This window comes from Budorcas taxicolor, chromosome 7 (assembly GCF_023091745.1).
Source record: "Budorcas taxicolor isolate Tak-1 chromosome 7, Takin1.1, whole genome shotgun sequence".
In the NCBI taxonomy this organism is placed as follows: Eukaryota; Metazoa; Chordata; class Mammalia; order Artiodactyla; family Bovidae; genus Budorcas; species Budorcas taxicolor.
Genome location: NC_068916.1, coordinates 64,915,756 through 64,932,001, shown reverse-complemented (window position 1 = coordinate 64,932,001; position 16,246 = coordinate 64,915,756). Strand labels below are relative to the sequence as shown.

Sequence of the window (16,246 nt, the reverse complement as noted above, 5' to 3'; positions counted from 1 at the left end):
TGTCTTCTACCAACATACATTAAGTTTGCTTGCTGTATAAAGAATCATAAAGAATGTACTCTGTTGTATCTGGTTTCTTTGATTCATTATTATGTTTGTATAACCTATTCATGGTATAGCTGTGTGGTGTATTCCATTTTCTTTGCTGTGCTTCACTGAGTGACTGTGTAACACTCATTCCAGAGTTGGCAAGTGTTGAGGTAGTTTTCAGTTTTTAGCTTTTATACTAGTACTCCTGTGAGCATTCCTGTGTGTCTTTTGATGAACCTCTACACAATTTTTTGAGTTTTTAAACCATGGGTAGAGTTGCTAGGTCATAGGATATTGATATATTCAGACATACTCTTAATTTTCCAAAGTGGGTATACTGCTTTACATTCCCATAAGTGCAGTATGATTGTTTTAGTTGCCCCACTTTCTTGCCAGTTGATATTGTTATCCACTATTTTATGTGATCAAAACATGCAGGTGTCGTTCTTCAACATTATTGTGACGAGGTTGCATGTGTTTCCTAGGGAAAGAGTGTTATCAGTGGGGGTTTGGATGCCTTAGAATTCATTGGAAAAAAGACAATGGATGTAATAGCAGAAGGGGATCCTGGATTTAAAAGAACCAAGGGTCTGATGAACCGGACTTCTACACTGTCTCAGGTACTATTTGCATTTATCTGTTTACTTTCTGTTTCTATTTTGATCTGTATTTTTGCCTGTGTTAACTTGGGACCTTGTTAGTATTTCCTTTTGAGGACTTTTTAGTGATTTTTTTTTTAATTAAGGTGTTTTTTTTTTTTGGTGAGGGGCTGCACAGCCCTAATGCTTAGAAAAATGCACAGTTCTTTTTTTTTTTTTCTCCTCTTTCCTTCCCTCAGAATGTCTTCTCAATGCAGTATAAGATGCCAAGCCCTTTTAGGGTTGTTTATTAGATTAATAGTAAAAACCATGTTCAGAAAAACACTTGGTTCCTAGGGTGTTATTTACCCTGTGTAGGAGCAAATTATGTGGTCATATTTTCCCTGCAGCTCCTGAGCCTATCTGATTTGAATCACAGTTCCATAATGAAAGAGCAGTGTTATTCATCTCAGTTTTGCTTCCCTAGACTTTGAAAACTCATCCTTAAGCTTTTGTTATGTATTGCAGTATAATGCCTCCACCTCTCTTTCAGGTTTTACGAGAGGCAAAGGAGAAAGAAGAACTATGGACTTCCAATGAGGTTACCATGGAAACAGACAAGAAAACTCATTATGGGCTACTCTTTGATGAATTTCAAGGCCTTTCACATCTAGAAGGTCTGGAGATGCTCTCTCGAGAAAGTGAAATAAAGGTAATTCCAAACCAAAAATTTCATCTGGGGTAGTCTTCCAGCAAAAGCACACTGCATAATCTCTCTTCCTTTGTGCAGTTGGAAAATGAAATGTATGTCAGGTAGAGGCTTGAGACACTCTGAAAATACTATGCCAAAACAAACAAATTAATATTTGAATTAATTACTAGAAAAGAATGAGTCAAATGTTGTTTCTCTAAATTTTTAAAGACAAATGGACAGATTAACAAAGATGTCTTAATAGTACATCTATTATTTGTCCTTCATCTTGTTCTTTTTTCCAAGTTTCTTTGGCTTAAGATGCCAATTTGGATTTAGTTACCTGTTAGCTTTTAATTGATTCGAGACTGTTTCATGTTCTCCTAATTTTTAAGCTGAGGTAAGCACTGATTTCTGTACATTTCTAGTTTATATCATTTTTGATGAGATGAAATACATTCAGGGTGGTATGGCTGCAGTGGTTTATATTGTTTTTGGAAGCACAAATTCTCCCTATCTTTCCTCTTGTGTTAAGGTTCTTAAGAGCTTGTGAATTCATAATTTTAATTTTACTATGGTCTATAACCTGTTCTGCATTTGAGAATGTTTTTCTTTCTCATGCTTATTATATCAATTCAGGTGAAGTCTATTCTTAATTCTCTGAGTGGAGAAGAGTTAAAGACTCTAAAACTTGAATTGGAGCAACTCAAAGAAGCGTTTTCCCTAGCAGAGCTCTGTGAGGAAGAGGAGGAAGAGAAGAAAGGTAATATGGAAATCCAGCATTTGAGTGGGAAGGATGTAGCGTGTTTATGTGCAGTATGTATGTAGATATCAGTACATATATAACCATCATACGTCCTAAATATTTTATACTAGTCTTGCAAAATTATAATTTTTCCTTGGACACTTTATGTACCTTTGAAACTAGCTTCTGAAGTAAGTACAGGGTATCTTGTTGGCTATTTATCAAAGAACTTGAACATGGCAGCAAATGGTCTAGGTACTGTATTAGAACTGACTTGTGAGGAAAATCTAGATCATCAAGGTCAGCTTTTAATATCTGGGAAAATAAGTGGGGCTTTCAGCATAGCCCTGTGGCATTAGAGTCCGTATATATTACTGTTCATTCCACGTGATGAAGGCAAAAAGATATTGGTCACCAGAATGTACAGAGATACTGAAGAATGCACTACAGAGATCTATCACAGAAAACAAGTCACTATTTTAGAAATATGGGACAGTAAGGTATGGGGGTTTGGCACTATAAAATGGCAAAGAATAATAGCATTGATAGATCTCCAGTCTTTTACAAATCTCTAACTTTTACCATTAGGTTTTTTAACCAGCAGATTGGGAGTGTTACAAGGGTTGGGGCAAGGCACAATATGCCCTGTCTCAATGTAAGCTGATAGCATAGATTTTTTTCTTCTGTGGCCTCCTACCTGATGGGGTATTAATTAATGAATATTGGGCAGGGATTTATTCTGGTCTGTGGTAATTTTCATGGGTGATGTGGAATATATTTTATTTATTTTTAATTGGAGGCTAATTGCTTTACAATGTTGTGTTGGTTTCTGCCATACATCAACATGAATCAGCCATAGGTATACACATGTCCCCTCCTGTCTCCCCCCTGCCTCCCAACCCATACCACTCCTCTAGGTTATCCCAGAACCCTGTGTGTACCACATCTTAAACCAATTGTCTGATTATATAATACCTTGCTAAATAGATAATATTTATATAACATCTTACTCTGTGTAAAGAGTCCTGATACAAAATGGTCCTTGAATATGAATTTTTAAAGCTGTCTTGATATACTGAGAAGACAGTAAGCATGGTAGATAAAAGGATGGATTTTGGAGTTAGACCTGGGTTCTAAATCAAGATCTGCCATTTATTAAGCCTTGTGACTTTGGGAAGTTACTTAACCTTGAGCTCCTGTTTCCTTAACTATAAGTAGAGGTGACTAATCCCTCTCATAACTAAATGAAATGTTATGTTTAAGGTGTGGCTCATAGTAAACACTCAACAAATGGTGGCTATTATTTTTGTTGTTAGAATGGCAGAAGTAAATAAATAAAGATCTTCATTTTCAAAGTCTCACTTAGCAGGACACCTATAAACTGATTTTTGATTTGCTTAAGTTGCTCCATTATTCCTAATCAATTCCTGGTTATTTTATGAACTTAATTTAGGTTAAGGCAATGGCACCCCACTCCAGTACTCTTGCCTGGAAAATCCCATGGGCGGAGGAGCCTGAGCAGCTTCACTTTCACTTTTCACTTTCATGCATTGGAGAAGGAAATGGCAACCCACTCCAGTGTTCTTGCCTGGAGAATCCCAGGGACGGGGAGCCTGGTGGGCTGCCATCTTTGGGGTCGCACAGAGTTGGACACGACTGAAGCGACTTAGCAGTAGCAGCCGCGGTACATAATACCATTAACAGTATTTGTTTAATTTAGTCAACGTCTCACTTTGTGTAGTAATCAAAAATCCTGATTTTAAATACCATTCAGAGGAATTTCTAAACAGATGGATTTGTGTCTGATATTTTTATTCCCTACCTGTTTGCCAGAAATCAGGATTCTTCAAAGATAGCATTGGAGTGCTGCATGCCACCCTTTCCAACAGACCTCCCTAGTGATTCTGGTTGAGAACGCAACACTGACCTTGGTATTTAATTATATCTCCATGAAGTTTAAAAAAAAGAAAAGTGATGGTAGGATAGGGGAGAGAAAACCACAGAGCCTGACTCTGGTGATGTTGATCATCTTCAGTTTCCCCCTCCTACACTTACCACTCTTTGAGATGCTTGCATCCCACTTGGATGCACATTCATCCCTTGATCCCAAATAATTTAGAGCTTTGCTGGGAAAACAAAATCCCCTGCTAAGAGTCAAATTTTTGGTAGGATATGATTAGGAGTTGTTTAAAAAGTTACAAAGGTCACAGTTGTATCGTTGAGTGAGATCAGTTTTTCCCAAACTGTGTTATACCTGGGATCACTAAATGATTTGAATGTTCTGCCTTGAATCCCAAGGGAAGACAAAAGAACAGCAGATAGAGAAGAATCAAGGCAGATTTTCTTCCCCCTAAGGATTTTGGGGAGGAAAGCAGGTATGAAGCAGTAATAATTTGCTTTGGTAACCATGAACTAGTGATTGATGAGAGATACTCACACAGTTTGTAAGTACTAGGAGATTTCTGTATACAAGAGTTCTCTCTGTAGTCTTTGGAGCAGAAAACACTTGGGCTGTGCTTCAGAGAGGAGGTTGGCTAGGATTTAGATGAATAGAGAGAAACAACGTTTCCTGTCATTTGTTTGGATATGCTGATTGTTTTTGATCTTGACTCACCTATTTGCTTGCATGTTTCTTAGGTATTAAGTATTCCATGTTCCACATCATTGCTCATCAAGCTTATTCCGATAGCTTCCTCACCATCCTTCCAGCATCTTGGAATCCTTTTTCCTCTTCCTTTCTTATTATCTACCATTATTCTTATCTGGATCCTGCATTATTGCCTCAGCCTTCCTGCCTTCCTTCATGTTTCTCTCTCATTCCATTCCTACCAGGAAGCTAAAGTGATCTTTCTAAAATTTTAATTGGATTTACTTGTCTGTTTAAAATCATTCAGCAGCTCCTCATTCTCTTTTGAGAAGTTCTGAGTTCTCCACCATGGTTTATAACATCCTTTAATACCTGAATCCTGCTTACTTTCCTAGCTTCATTCTGTCCCTCTTCTCCTTCTTCCATCAGGACAGTGCCAACAGATGGAACTTCTTGCTATGCTTTCTGGATCTTTGTACTTGTTTTCTCTGCCTGAAGCCATTCTCCTGGCTAACTTGTACTCATCTTTTATGTCGCAACTTAAATTTAGTTTCTTTGGAAGCACATGTGTAGTACTCAGTTAGTACTCTGCCTTCATCAGTTCTCCATTCATGCTTATAGGATGTAATACAAAGAGCACAGGCTGTGGATTGGGGGTGGGAAGGCCAAGGTTTGACTCCTAATTTGTTATGAGATTTAGGGGATGTAAATTAACCTCTTCAGGCCCTATTTTCTTCATCTCTAAAATGGGATAATGATGCTTTTTTTTTTTTTTAACAAGCCCATTGAAAGAATTCATAATAAAATATACATTAAAAAGGATTTTGTAAGCACTAAAGCACCTTGCTCATATAATTCGCTTCTGCTGTTAATACTACTACTGCTGCTACTATTTCTCTTTTCTTCCCCTGCAATGATCCACTCCAGTCTTTGTACAGTGTTTTACATGGGACTTGTTTTTCTAGGGGATGAAGACTTTACCAAAGAGATAACAGAGCTATTTTCCCAGCTGCATGTCTCCTCCAAACCAGAAAAACTTGCCAGGGTAAGTTTTTCCTTTTTGTGATTTTCAATTTTTTACATACATACATTTAGTGGATAAAGAATGTAAGGTTGTAAATTCCTGTCAAGGATGTCACCAACACCAAGGGTGCATTCTGAGATCCATACCTTGTGTCTGCTTCTTGGTTTCACAGGTTAGTGTGCTAAACTCACACTGCGCCTCCCACCCCCCAACGCCCCTACACGTCTGCCATCCTCACCTGTTTCCATATGGATTGCTTTGCTTGTCTGAAAGCTTAAATTAGGCTCCAGTCTCGTTGGTCGTGCTCACCAGCCATTGTGATACTAATGGGCTAGTTCTCTATTGAGGTTTCACTCTCTGTTGACGTTCTCAGGGCTCTGAGTGATTCACAGATGATGGCATGTGGCCCTTGCAATTAGGTAGCTAGAGGTTGCCATTTCCCGGAACCCAGTAACTCAGATAATGACCATTTACCTTGTGGAAATGAGAGAGTTCTTGGCCTGGACCTTGCTCTTTGGTGGTGATGCCTGAGCTGTCTTCATACAACTGGAGCACGGAAGGAATTTGGTCAGAGCTCAGAGTGGGTTGGGAGAGATTGTTTACCCAGTAGGAACTGCCTAGCATTTACGCCAGGGTGCCAGCTCTTAGGAACTATTCTCTGGGTCTTGGGCTGCCTCCTGTCTCTTCACTGTCTTCTCCTAATCTCAAGAAACGTCTTAGAATCAGTTAGCAGCAGGTACACATTGCTTCCTGGCCAGGGAGAACTGACAGCCATTAAATAGACATCAGAGTCATCTCTTGCATACCCCAGGGTAAGAAATGTGATGCTTGAGGAAAGTTACGCATTCCTCTGTCATGACCAGTGAAAATGCTGCATTCTCCAAGAAAGCTTTCAGCACCTCGCCTCAGCAGCTCCTCTCCCTCATCTTGTCTATAGCGTTTTATAGCTTGGATCATAATGTTTGTGTTTTGGAAATAATATCCAGCTTAGAAAAAAGTTGTAAGAATAGTACAAATAGCCATTCATATACCTTTTATGCAGATGTACCTGATAACATTTTACTTCATTTACTTAATCATTTGTGCTTGCAAATGTGTTCTCTTTTTCTATCCCTTTCTCTCTACTTCCCTCATACACACATGCACACACGTTATAACTATTATTGGGATTATTTCTGGCCCTGTTATGTGGCATGCAGGATCTTTAGTTCCACAACCAGGGGTCAAACCCATGCCCTCCACAGTGGAAGCATGGAATCTTAACCGCTGGACTGCCAGGGAAGTCCCTGGGACTATTTTTTTGAGAGTAAATTGTAAGTATGATAGCCCTGTACTCTTCAATATTTCAATATGTGTCTCTTAAGAACATGGATATTCCCTTCCATAACCACACTAATTATTAACTGCAATAAATTTAACATTGATACCATACTTTATTTAGCCTGTTGCCTGCATTCCAGTTTTGTCATGACCTGATAATGTCCTTCATTTTTTTCCTCTAATGTTGGAGCAAGAACATGATCATAAATTGTATTTCTTTGTCACATACTCTGTCTCTCTTAATCTGTATTTGCTTTGTTTTTGTTTTAGTCTCTTTTAATATGGAATAGTCCTTAGCCGTTCTTTGTTCTTTATGATTTTGACTTTTTTGAGAAATACAAGCCCCTTCTCGCTTTATAGAAGTAGAGTATTCCTTACTTGAGGGTTATCTGATGTTTTCTCAAGATTAAAGTCAGGTTATGCATTCTCAGCTGAAAGAGCTCATAAATAATGTTATATCCTGCACAGGGTACAATATATCTAGAGGCACATGATGTCCATCTGTCCCTTATTGGTGGGGTGTTGTCTGATTTCTTACAGTATGGTTATGATTTTGTTCCTGTGCTACTAATGAGCTTTCTGTGGGGAGACATTTTTAAGACCATACAAATACCCTGCTAATTTAGCATTCTAGATTTAGCAACTATTCATGATTCTTGATGCAACAGTCTTTACTGTGATGATTGCCAAATGATGATTTGTTTCAGTCTCAGTACATGCTTCACATTTACCAGTTGGCTGTCAGCATTCTGCTGAAGAGTTAAGAACTTTCCCTTCTTTCTGTCTATTTATTATCTGTTATTGGTATGGTCTCATGGGTTGCTATTTTTTTTTCCTCATTGGTTTGTAATTCATTACTGTCCTTAATTACTTTGGTATTCAAATTGTCCTTCAAGCTGACTCCTGTGTGATGTGTCCCTATTAGTCTTTGAGTACCTCCTTACTTTGGGGCATAACAAGATCTTGTGCCTTCCATATTTCTCCTGATTAGAATCAACCTGAAATTCAAGGAGCCATGGTTCCTTTTTGCTATTTCAAGCCAAAACTTGGGTGCTAGATGTGCTCATTGCTTAGGGTGTCTTTGCTTCTAGGCTTGTTGGCAGAGCTGTGTGTGTGTGTTAAGTTGCTTCAGTCGCATCCAGCTCTTTGTGACCCTATGGACTGTAGCCCACCAGACTCCTCATTCATGGGATTTTCCAGGCAATACTGGAAGGGATTGCCATGCTCTCCTCTAGGGGATCTTCCCAACCCAGGGATCGAACCTGTGACTCTTAGGTCTCTTGAGTTGGCAGGCAAGTTCTTTACCAGTAGTGCTACCTGGGAAGCTGCAGAGCTAGGAAATGTGTTTAACTATGCACATGTGCACCACCCTGTGTGTATGCATAAATATATGTATGTGTGTAAATGTGTATACTCATGTACTTATTTTTGAGAGCATGAGTTCATACCAATAACCCCAGTTTCAGTCCATTTTTATGGGTTCTTCCTTGCCTCTCCCCATTTTACATTTGTCTCTTTCACAGTAAGAACTCTTGTCTCCCAATAACATTACCACATTTTCTACTTTCGTCTATCCTGTAATACATTTGAAATGTATGCTTGCCCATACTACTATAAAACCAATCTACAAAAAAATTTGTGATTTATTTACTGTCTCCTCTTGTTAATTTAATTTCATCTTTGAATATGTAGAATATTAACATGTTTTCAAGTCAAAACTTCAAAAAAATATACACAGAAGTGTCGCTCCTTCCCAATTCCTATCTACTCCATTCTCCTCTTTCCTTTTATATTTTGAACTTTCTTGTTTTCCAGCATATCCTTCCTATGTTTCTTTTTTAGATAACACATATATTTTTTTATCTCCTTCTTATGTAAAAGTATACATACTATATGTATACTCCATGTAGCACTTTATTCACTTAACTGTGCAGATATAGTCATAAAATTGTCATTTGTTCTTACTTGTTTTTAAATGTGTGTATCTTACCTCCCATTCTAACAGTTAAATGTCTTCAAGGCTGGATCTGTGATACGCTTTATTATTCTTAAAATCCCACCTCTACCATCTTACTTTCTGTGCAGTCTTAAACAAGTTGCTCAATCTCTCTGTGCCTCAGCTTCTCTGTCTTTGAGGCAGGGATAATGTAGGGTTCCTGTAAAGATTTAATGTGTTAATACACACAGAGCTCTTAAAAGTGCCTGGCCCATAGTAAATATACATTGTTTATGGTCCTGAAGAAGCTATCTCAGTGTGTTATACATTTAGATGTTCAATAAATATATGTTTACAATAAACATTTATTTTGCTAGGTGCTAGGGAAAAAGTAATGAAAGAGACATAGTTTCTCTGCTCAAAGAGATTATAATAATAAGTTATTAGTCCTAGTCATTCTCTGAAAGCAGTTTTCATATTGTTTATATTTTGGGTTTTGAGACTTAAGATATACAGTGATTAAGGATAAGGGCCTGATTATTTCCAGGAATTTATATGAGAGTTTGTATGATGCAGAGGAAAAGCAATGAAGTAAAAATCTGAGAGCACAATTCTGATTCTTATTCTGACCCTCACATGTGATGTGGGCAAATCCCATTCCTTCTTTAGGCCTCACTTTTTTTCAGCAAAATAAATAAATAAATAAGTTGTTGCAGAAGCTAGGCGCAAAGGTACCTTTTAATTTGTAGGTCTTCCCTAATGGCTCAGTGGGTAAATAATCTGCCTGCAGTGCAGGAGATGCAGGTTATATCACTGGGTTGGGAAGATCCACTGGAGAAGGAAATAGCAACCCACTCCAGTTTTCTTGCCTGAAAAATCCCACAGAGGAGCCTGGCAGGCTACAGTCCATGGGGTCGAAAAGAGTTGGACATGACTAAGCATGAGCCTAGAGGCTCAGATGGTAAGGAATCTGCCTGCAATGCAGGAGACCTGGGTTTGATCCATGGGTCAGGAAGATCCCCTGGAGAAGGGAATGGCTGCAAACTCCAGTACCCTTGCCTGGAGAATTCCATGGACAGGAGAGTGACAGGTTATGGGCTACAGTCCATCGGGTTGCAAAGAGTTGGACACAACTGAGCAACTGACAACAGCAACAAGCACTGATGAGTCTAGATCTCAGACTAGTTCCAGACTGATCTGGGTGTGGAGGGTGGCTACTGTTGGTATTTTTTTTGAAAAGGATGATAAATTACGTTGAGTTGGTACAATAGACTGTAATAACGTCACTTAATGTATTTATTACTTGAGAGGTTATTTTAAGTATATATTATGCCTACTAAAATGATTCTTAAGTATGTTAAATTTATAGTATCAGTTTTCTTTCTGTTTTATATGGCCTTATTTCTATTTTCCTTTTTTCCATCTCACATAAATCAGTGTCTGTTTTTTCTCTCATTTTATCTCCTCAAAGAAATTGTAAAGACTTTCACGTATATTTAGGCTATCCGTCAACTGTTAGAATTCTTAACAGCCTCATCTCTCACTATTCTCTTCTATATAAATTTCACCTCCCCAACCTCATCTTTTATCACACTTCTCCCATACTGGCCTTGGTTCTGTTCCTTGAATATACCAATCTGGTTTCCCTCTGCTTATGTCTCTCATTGTCTAAATATTTTATATGGCTAACACCTCTTACATTTCATAATTCAGCTCAAATATTGCTCCTCAGAGATTTCCTGCCCACCCAAATGGAATCTGCTTTCTACTTACCCACTCTACACTCTTTAGCACTCCACTTTATTTTCTTCATGCATTTGCATGTTTGCTTGTTAATTGTCTTTTTGTAGTAGAATAAAGATCAGGGTTATAGTTTGTATTAGTCACTATATTCCCAGCATCTAGAACAGTATGTGCTACATATTTGTAACCAATGAATGAATGTACTCTATTATCTGGCCTTGCCAGTTATCTGACAGTTTTCTCAGTACACCTTGTGTTTTCTTGCTTCCAAACCTTTATATAGTCAATTTGTTTATTTATTTTTTTAATTTTGAATGCATAAGTAGTGGGAAGGTTATAGATCAGAGCCAGATTATACCTGAGGGGCTTTTGGGAGTCCCTGTTTTACAGAGGAAAGAACCTTGAAGTGAATGTCGAGTACATAGATTCTACTCTAGCTCAGTCATGTGTACCCTTGGTTATAGCACCACTTGTTGATCCTTAAAGGCTCAGCGCTAACACTATGTCTGTAATAAAGCCTGCGATTCTCTCAGTTTTCAGTTGGAATGACTGTCAAGGTCTTCTTTGGATTCCTATTGCTTAGTTACAACTCTGAACATATTCTGTCTATATAAAGTCACTCAAGTGGGTTAACTCATTTAATGACAGTAAACATTTCCTTAGAAACCTGGACTCTCTCAGTTGCAAATGACAGAAACTTAAGTCAGACTAGATTAAGAGAAAGACATACTTATTAACTCAAGAAACTAGAAAGCTGGGGCTTCCCTGGTGGCTCAGTGGTAAAGAATCTGCTTGCCAATGCAAGGAGACCTGGGTTCAGTCACTGGGTTGGGAAGAACCCTTGGGGAAGGAAATGGCAGCCCATTCCAGTATTCTTGCCTGGGAAATCCCATGGACTTAGGAGCCTGGTGGGCTACAGTCCATGGGTTACAAAAGAGTTGGACACAACCTAGCAACCAAACAACAAGTTGAAAGGGTATTTAGGGGACTGTAGGCATACATAAGGAGAAGGCAATGGCACCCCACTCCAGTACTCTTGCCTGGAAAATCCCATGGACGGAGGAGCCTGGTAGGCTGCAGTCCATGGGGTCACTAAGAGTCAGGCATGACTGAGCGACTTCACTTTCGCTTTTCACTTCCATGCATTGGAGAAGGAAATGGCAACCCACTCCAGTATTCTTGCCTGGAGAATCCCAGAGACACAGGAGCCTGGTGGGCTGCCGTCTATGGGGTTGTACAGAGTCGGACATGACTGAAGTGACTTAGCAGCAGCAGCAGGCATACATAAAAGGGTTGTTGAGGTCCCCAGTCTCCTGGAATGTCTTTGAAAGTTACTTGGAGCAGACAGTGTTTGGATGGAGAATTGAAAGAAAATAGAGTTGCCTTGATTTAAGGGGAAAAAATGGGAAAGACACTCTGGACTAAGGGAATAACATGAAAGAACAGGCACATTATTGGTTATTATTATCAGTTCATAAAGTGAAAAGTGGTAAGAGAAGCTGGGGAGGTGAGTAGAGTAGATCATGGGCACTTTTTAGATCATGTCAAAGAGCATGATCTAGTTGATGGGGAGCCATTGAAGAGAAGCGGAGAAATCCGCTATGGGCTTAGATAGATCACTGGTACCATTATGGAAAATGGATTTTAAGATGAGCCAGATTGGAAGCAGGGAGACCAGAGTGCTATTGCCATAAAGTATATTTGAACTCCTGTGGTGGTAACAGAGAGGAAGAGGAAGGGCAGATTGGAGAAATACGTAGGCTAAAATCAGACCATGTTGGTGCATGGAAAGGAAGAATCTAGGATGGCTCAGGTATTTTGGCTTGGATGACTGGTGGTTCTTCTAAAGCTCAAGGGAATAAGAGAAGATGAAAAAATTAGGGGCAGGGAGAGAAAGATGACAAATTTAATTAAATTTTGTCCATGTTATACATGATACAGATACCATAGGATATCCTGATATGTATGTCAAGCAAGGAGTTGGAATATGTTGTTTTCAGGAGAAGTTAGTGCTGGAGATAAGGATTCAGGAGTACGCAGCAGATATGGAATAGTTAAAATTACTGAGTTAGGACTATGGAGAGAGAAGGGAGTAGAGTGAGAGAAGTAGAGAGCCATGACTGCTATTTGGTTTGAGCAGTACTGACTAGGGAGGGGTATGGGGGACTTTCTAGAGGGATGGGAATATTCTATATCTTGATCTGGGTCACATAAACATAAATGTGTACACATGTAACCTGTCATACTCTGAAAATTTGTGCACTTTCTATAAGTTACACCTCAGTTTAAAAAAAGCCAAGGATTAGAGAATTCAAGAGGGAATGAGTGGTCATAAATGTTAAGAGTTCAGCGCTGAGAAGTTCGATGGTATGTTCGGGTGAGAACAAGAATGCTGACTTCCATTGTGCTAAAATGTTCCTGGTGGAGGCATAGTAATCTTGGTGAGCTGAATTAAATTGCTGATGGACTATACAGCCATCCTTCGACAGCCTTAGAAGTATCCTGCTTCCAGGGACCCCTGTTGATACCAAAATTCAGGCATGCTCAATTTCCTGATACAAAATGGTGTATTTGCATATAGCCCATGTACATCTTCTAGTATATGTTAAATCATCTCTTGATTACTTATAATACTTAATACAGTGTAAATGGTGTGTATATAGTTGTAAATGCAATATAAATGCTGTTGAAGTTGCCAGCATTTGGCAAACTTGGGTTTTGCTTTTTGGAACTTTCTGGAGTTTTCTTTTTCTGAATATTTTCAGTCCATGGTTGATTAACTCTGAAGATGTGGAGCCTGTGGATATAGAGGGCTGACTGTAATCTTTTTCTTATTTAGGCTAGAAATACAGCCTATGAGTGGATCAGGACATCTCTGGCCAAACCGTTGAAAGAGAAGGAAGAAGGAGAAAAACAGTTGGAAGCAGAAAACACTGAGCAGATCAATAACAATTCAATAGAGGTAAAATGAAAACAACTAAGGCTTTTTTTTTTTTTAATTTGAGATGTGAGTATCATAAGAGAAGGCCCTAAGCAGTTTCTGTTTTTGTTGTACTGCTATCCATAATTTCTACTTTGTGATCCAAGATCCCAGCATCTTAGTTCCAAACTACAGGATGCAAAGAGTGAAGAAAAAGAGACAAAGGGTGCATGTGTGTGGCGTCATGAGAAGGTTCCCAGGAGCTAACATCTGACACTTTTATTCTAATCGTTTGACTAAAACTTGGTCTCATGGTCACACTTCAGGGAAGCCTCTCTTTTACATCTGTGAGCCCGGTTATAAAATTATGTAACAACTCTAGACGAAGAGGAGGTTTATTGACGGGCAGGTACTAGTCTTTGTTGCTTTCAAGGTACTGAATACTTCAGTATGGGAGAAGCAAGGTGGTGTTATTTCCTCTTGTATAAAAAAAGCCGAGTGCTCGGATTTGTTATGCTTTGTTTTGTTTTTCCATCCAGGATATTCATGCATTTGCAATCCGGAGCCTAGCAGAACTGACTGCCTGCTCAATTGAACTTTTTCACAAAACAGCGGCTCTGGTTCTACATGGCCGGAAACAGGAAGTAACGACCATAGAAAGGAGCAGAGCCCTTTGCCAGTAAGTGTAATAAGTATCCCTCTAAAATGATGCGTATTGCTTTAAGAGTTTTCGCAGTTTTCTTTCCAAAGTTTTAGAAACTTTCCTCTCAATAAGATGTTATTCATGTTGCACCATTCACATCTTTGAGGTTTATTTCGGATTTTGTTTATTTTCATTGAGCCTTAAATCTGCATTTGAAATTTACCCTTTTTAATTAACAAACTCATACTCTGAAAATTTTTTTTTTTCTTCAGATATTGGCCTTAGTTGGAATAGAATTGTACATAAGTGAAAACAGAAAATAGTTCTGAGAACCTCAATTCTTTTTTTTAAAAAAATTATTTATTTATTTTTGGTTGTGCTGAGTCTACGTTGCATAGCAGTTGCTAGTTTTTGAGTGCTAACTATATGCCAGGTACATGCTAAGTGAAGTGAAGTCGCTCAGTTGTGTCCGACTCTTAGCGACCCCATGGATGGCAGCCTTCCAGCCTCCTCCGTCCATGGGATTTTCCAGGCAAGAGTACTGGAGTGGGGTGCCATTGCCTTCTCCGTGCTAGGGGATACATGTAAATGTATCGTTTGTAATCTTTAAAACAAGCTTCAGGATAAGTGATCAATCCAGCTTTAAAAATGAGGAAACACAGACTTAAGTAAATTGCCAAGTTTTACAGACTGGGATTTAAACCCAGGTCTAAGTTTTAAACCCTTTTTTTGGTTTGTTTTTTACTATATTGCTGATTTTGAACAAAAGTTTTAAAAATAATAGACTATAGATAGTCACAGGAGGAAAAAAAAACCCTACTATTGTCTATAGTCACAAGAGGGAAAAAACAAAGCCCTCCTGTTATCTAACTAAATCTCCTAATTAAATAATGAGAATTTTCATTGGGGAAAAAACGTGAATGAGAGTGTCTAGTGTGTTAGGATTAGAAGAGACGCTTGACGGTCTCTGGGCCTCTTCTTCACTGCAGTTTTGCTGCCCCTCTACAACATCCCATAAGGAGGGAGCCTAGTCTTGTTTTACACATTCTTAGGATGAGAAGTGAAGTTGCTCAGTCATGTGCGATTCTTTGTGATCCCATGGACTATAGCCTACCAGGCTCGTCCATCCATGTAATTGTCCAGGCAAGAGTTCTGGAGTGGTTTGCCATTTCCTTCTCCAGGGGATCTTCCCGACCTGGGGGTCGAACCCAGGTCTCTTGCATTACAGGCAGACACTTTACCATCTGAGCCACCAAGGAAGCCCCATCCTTAGGATGAGGGATTCACAAACATACAGCATCCTGTTCTTTGGGAAAGTAGCTATTTCCACTGCTTGGAATGCTTTTCAAGTCATGGCTCTTCCCTTCACTGAATTCAGTTTTTACTTCTAAGGTTCCTTTTTTCACCTCCAATCTAAAATGCTATCTTCAACCATTTCTCATTCTTTTTCCCCTCTAACTCTTTTAGTATCACATAGATCAATTTACCTCCTCAAGGTTTGGATTTATATTTTATTTATTTATTAGGATTATTTATTCATTTTATTTTTGGCTGCATTGGGTCTTCATTGCTGCACACAGTCTCTCTCTAGTTGTGGCAAGTGGGGGCTACCCTTCAGTGTGGTGTGCAGTCTTCTCATTTCAGTGGCTTCTCGTTGCAGATCACAGGCTCTAGGCACCTGGGCTTCAGTAGTTGTGGTTCACAGGGTTAGTGACTCTGCGGCATGTGGGATCTTCCTGGACCAGGGATTGAACTTGTGACCCATATGTTGGCAGGTGGATTCTTAACCACTTGACTACCAAAGAAGCCCATTTTGTTTTGTTTTATAATTTTTTTTAATTAAAAAAAGTTTTATACAGTTTTTAAAGATTACCTGTAAAAAGAATAAAGATCCACAGTTATTACAGAATATTGGCTTTATTTTCCGTTACTTTATTGTTATTTTTTTTATTCCATATATGTGATATCATACAGTATTTGTCATTCTCTATCTGACTTATGCCCTCCTATTCCATCCATGTTGCTGCAA

General features: G+C 38.8%; 1 protein-coding gene across 1 annotated transcript in view; it reads left to right on the top strand.

Moving 5' to 3' along the window:
* Window positions 1–16,246, top strand: part of FAM114A2 (family with sequence similarity 114 member A2) — a 36,244-nt gene that overhangs the window by 11,329 nt on the left and 8,669 nt on the right. Inside the window, exons 6-11 of the mRNA XM_052643551.1 lie at window positions 516–650; window positions 1,162–1,320; window positions 1,939–2,062; window positions 5,597–5,676; window positions 13,494–13,616; window positions 14,114–14,253. Coding sequence (XP_052499511.1) covers window positions 516–650; window positions 1,162–1,320; window positions 1,939–2,062; window positions 5,597–5,676; window positions 13,494–13,616; window positions 14,114–14,253 — 761 coding nt within the window. The remainder of the gene's footprint in view (window positions 1–515; window positions 651–1,161; window positions 1,321–1,938; window positions 2,063–5,596; window positions 5,677–13,493; window positions 13,617–14,113; window positions 14,254–16,246) is intronic.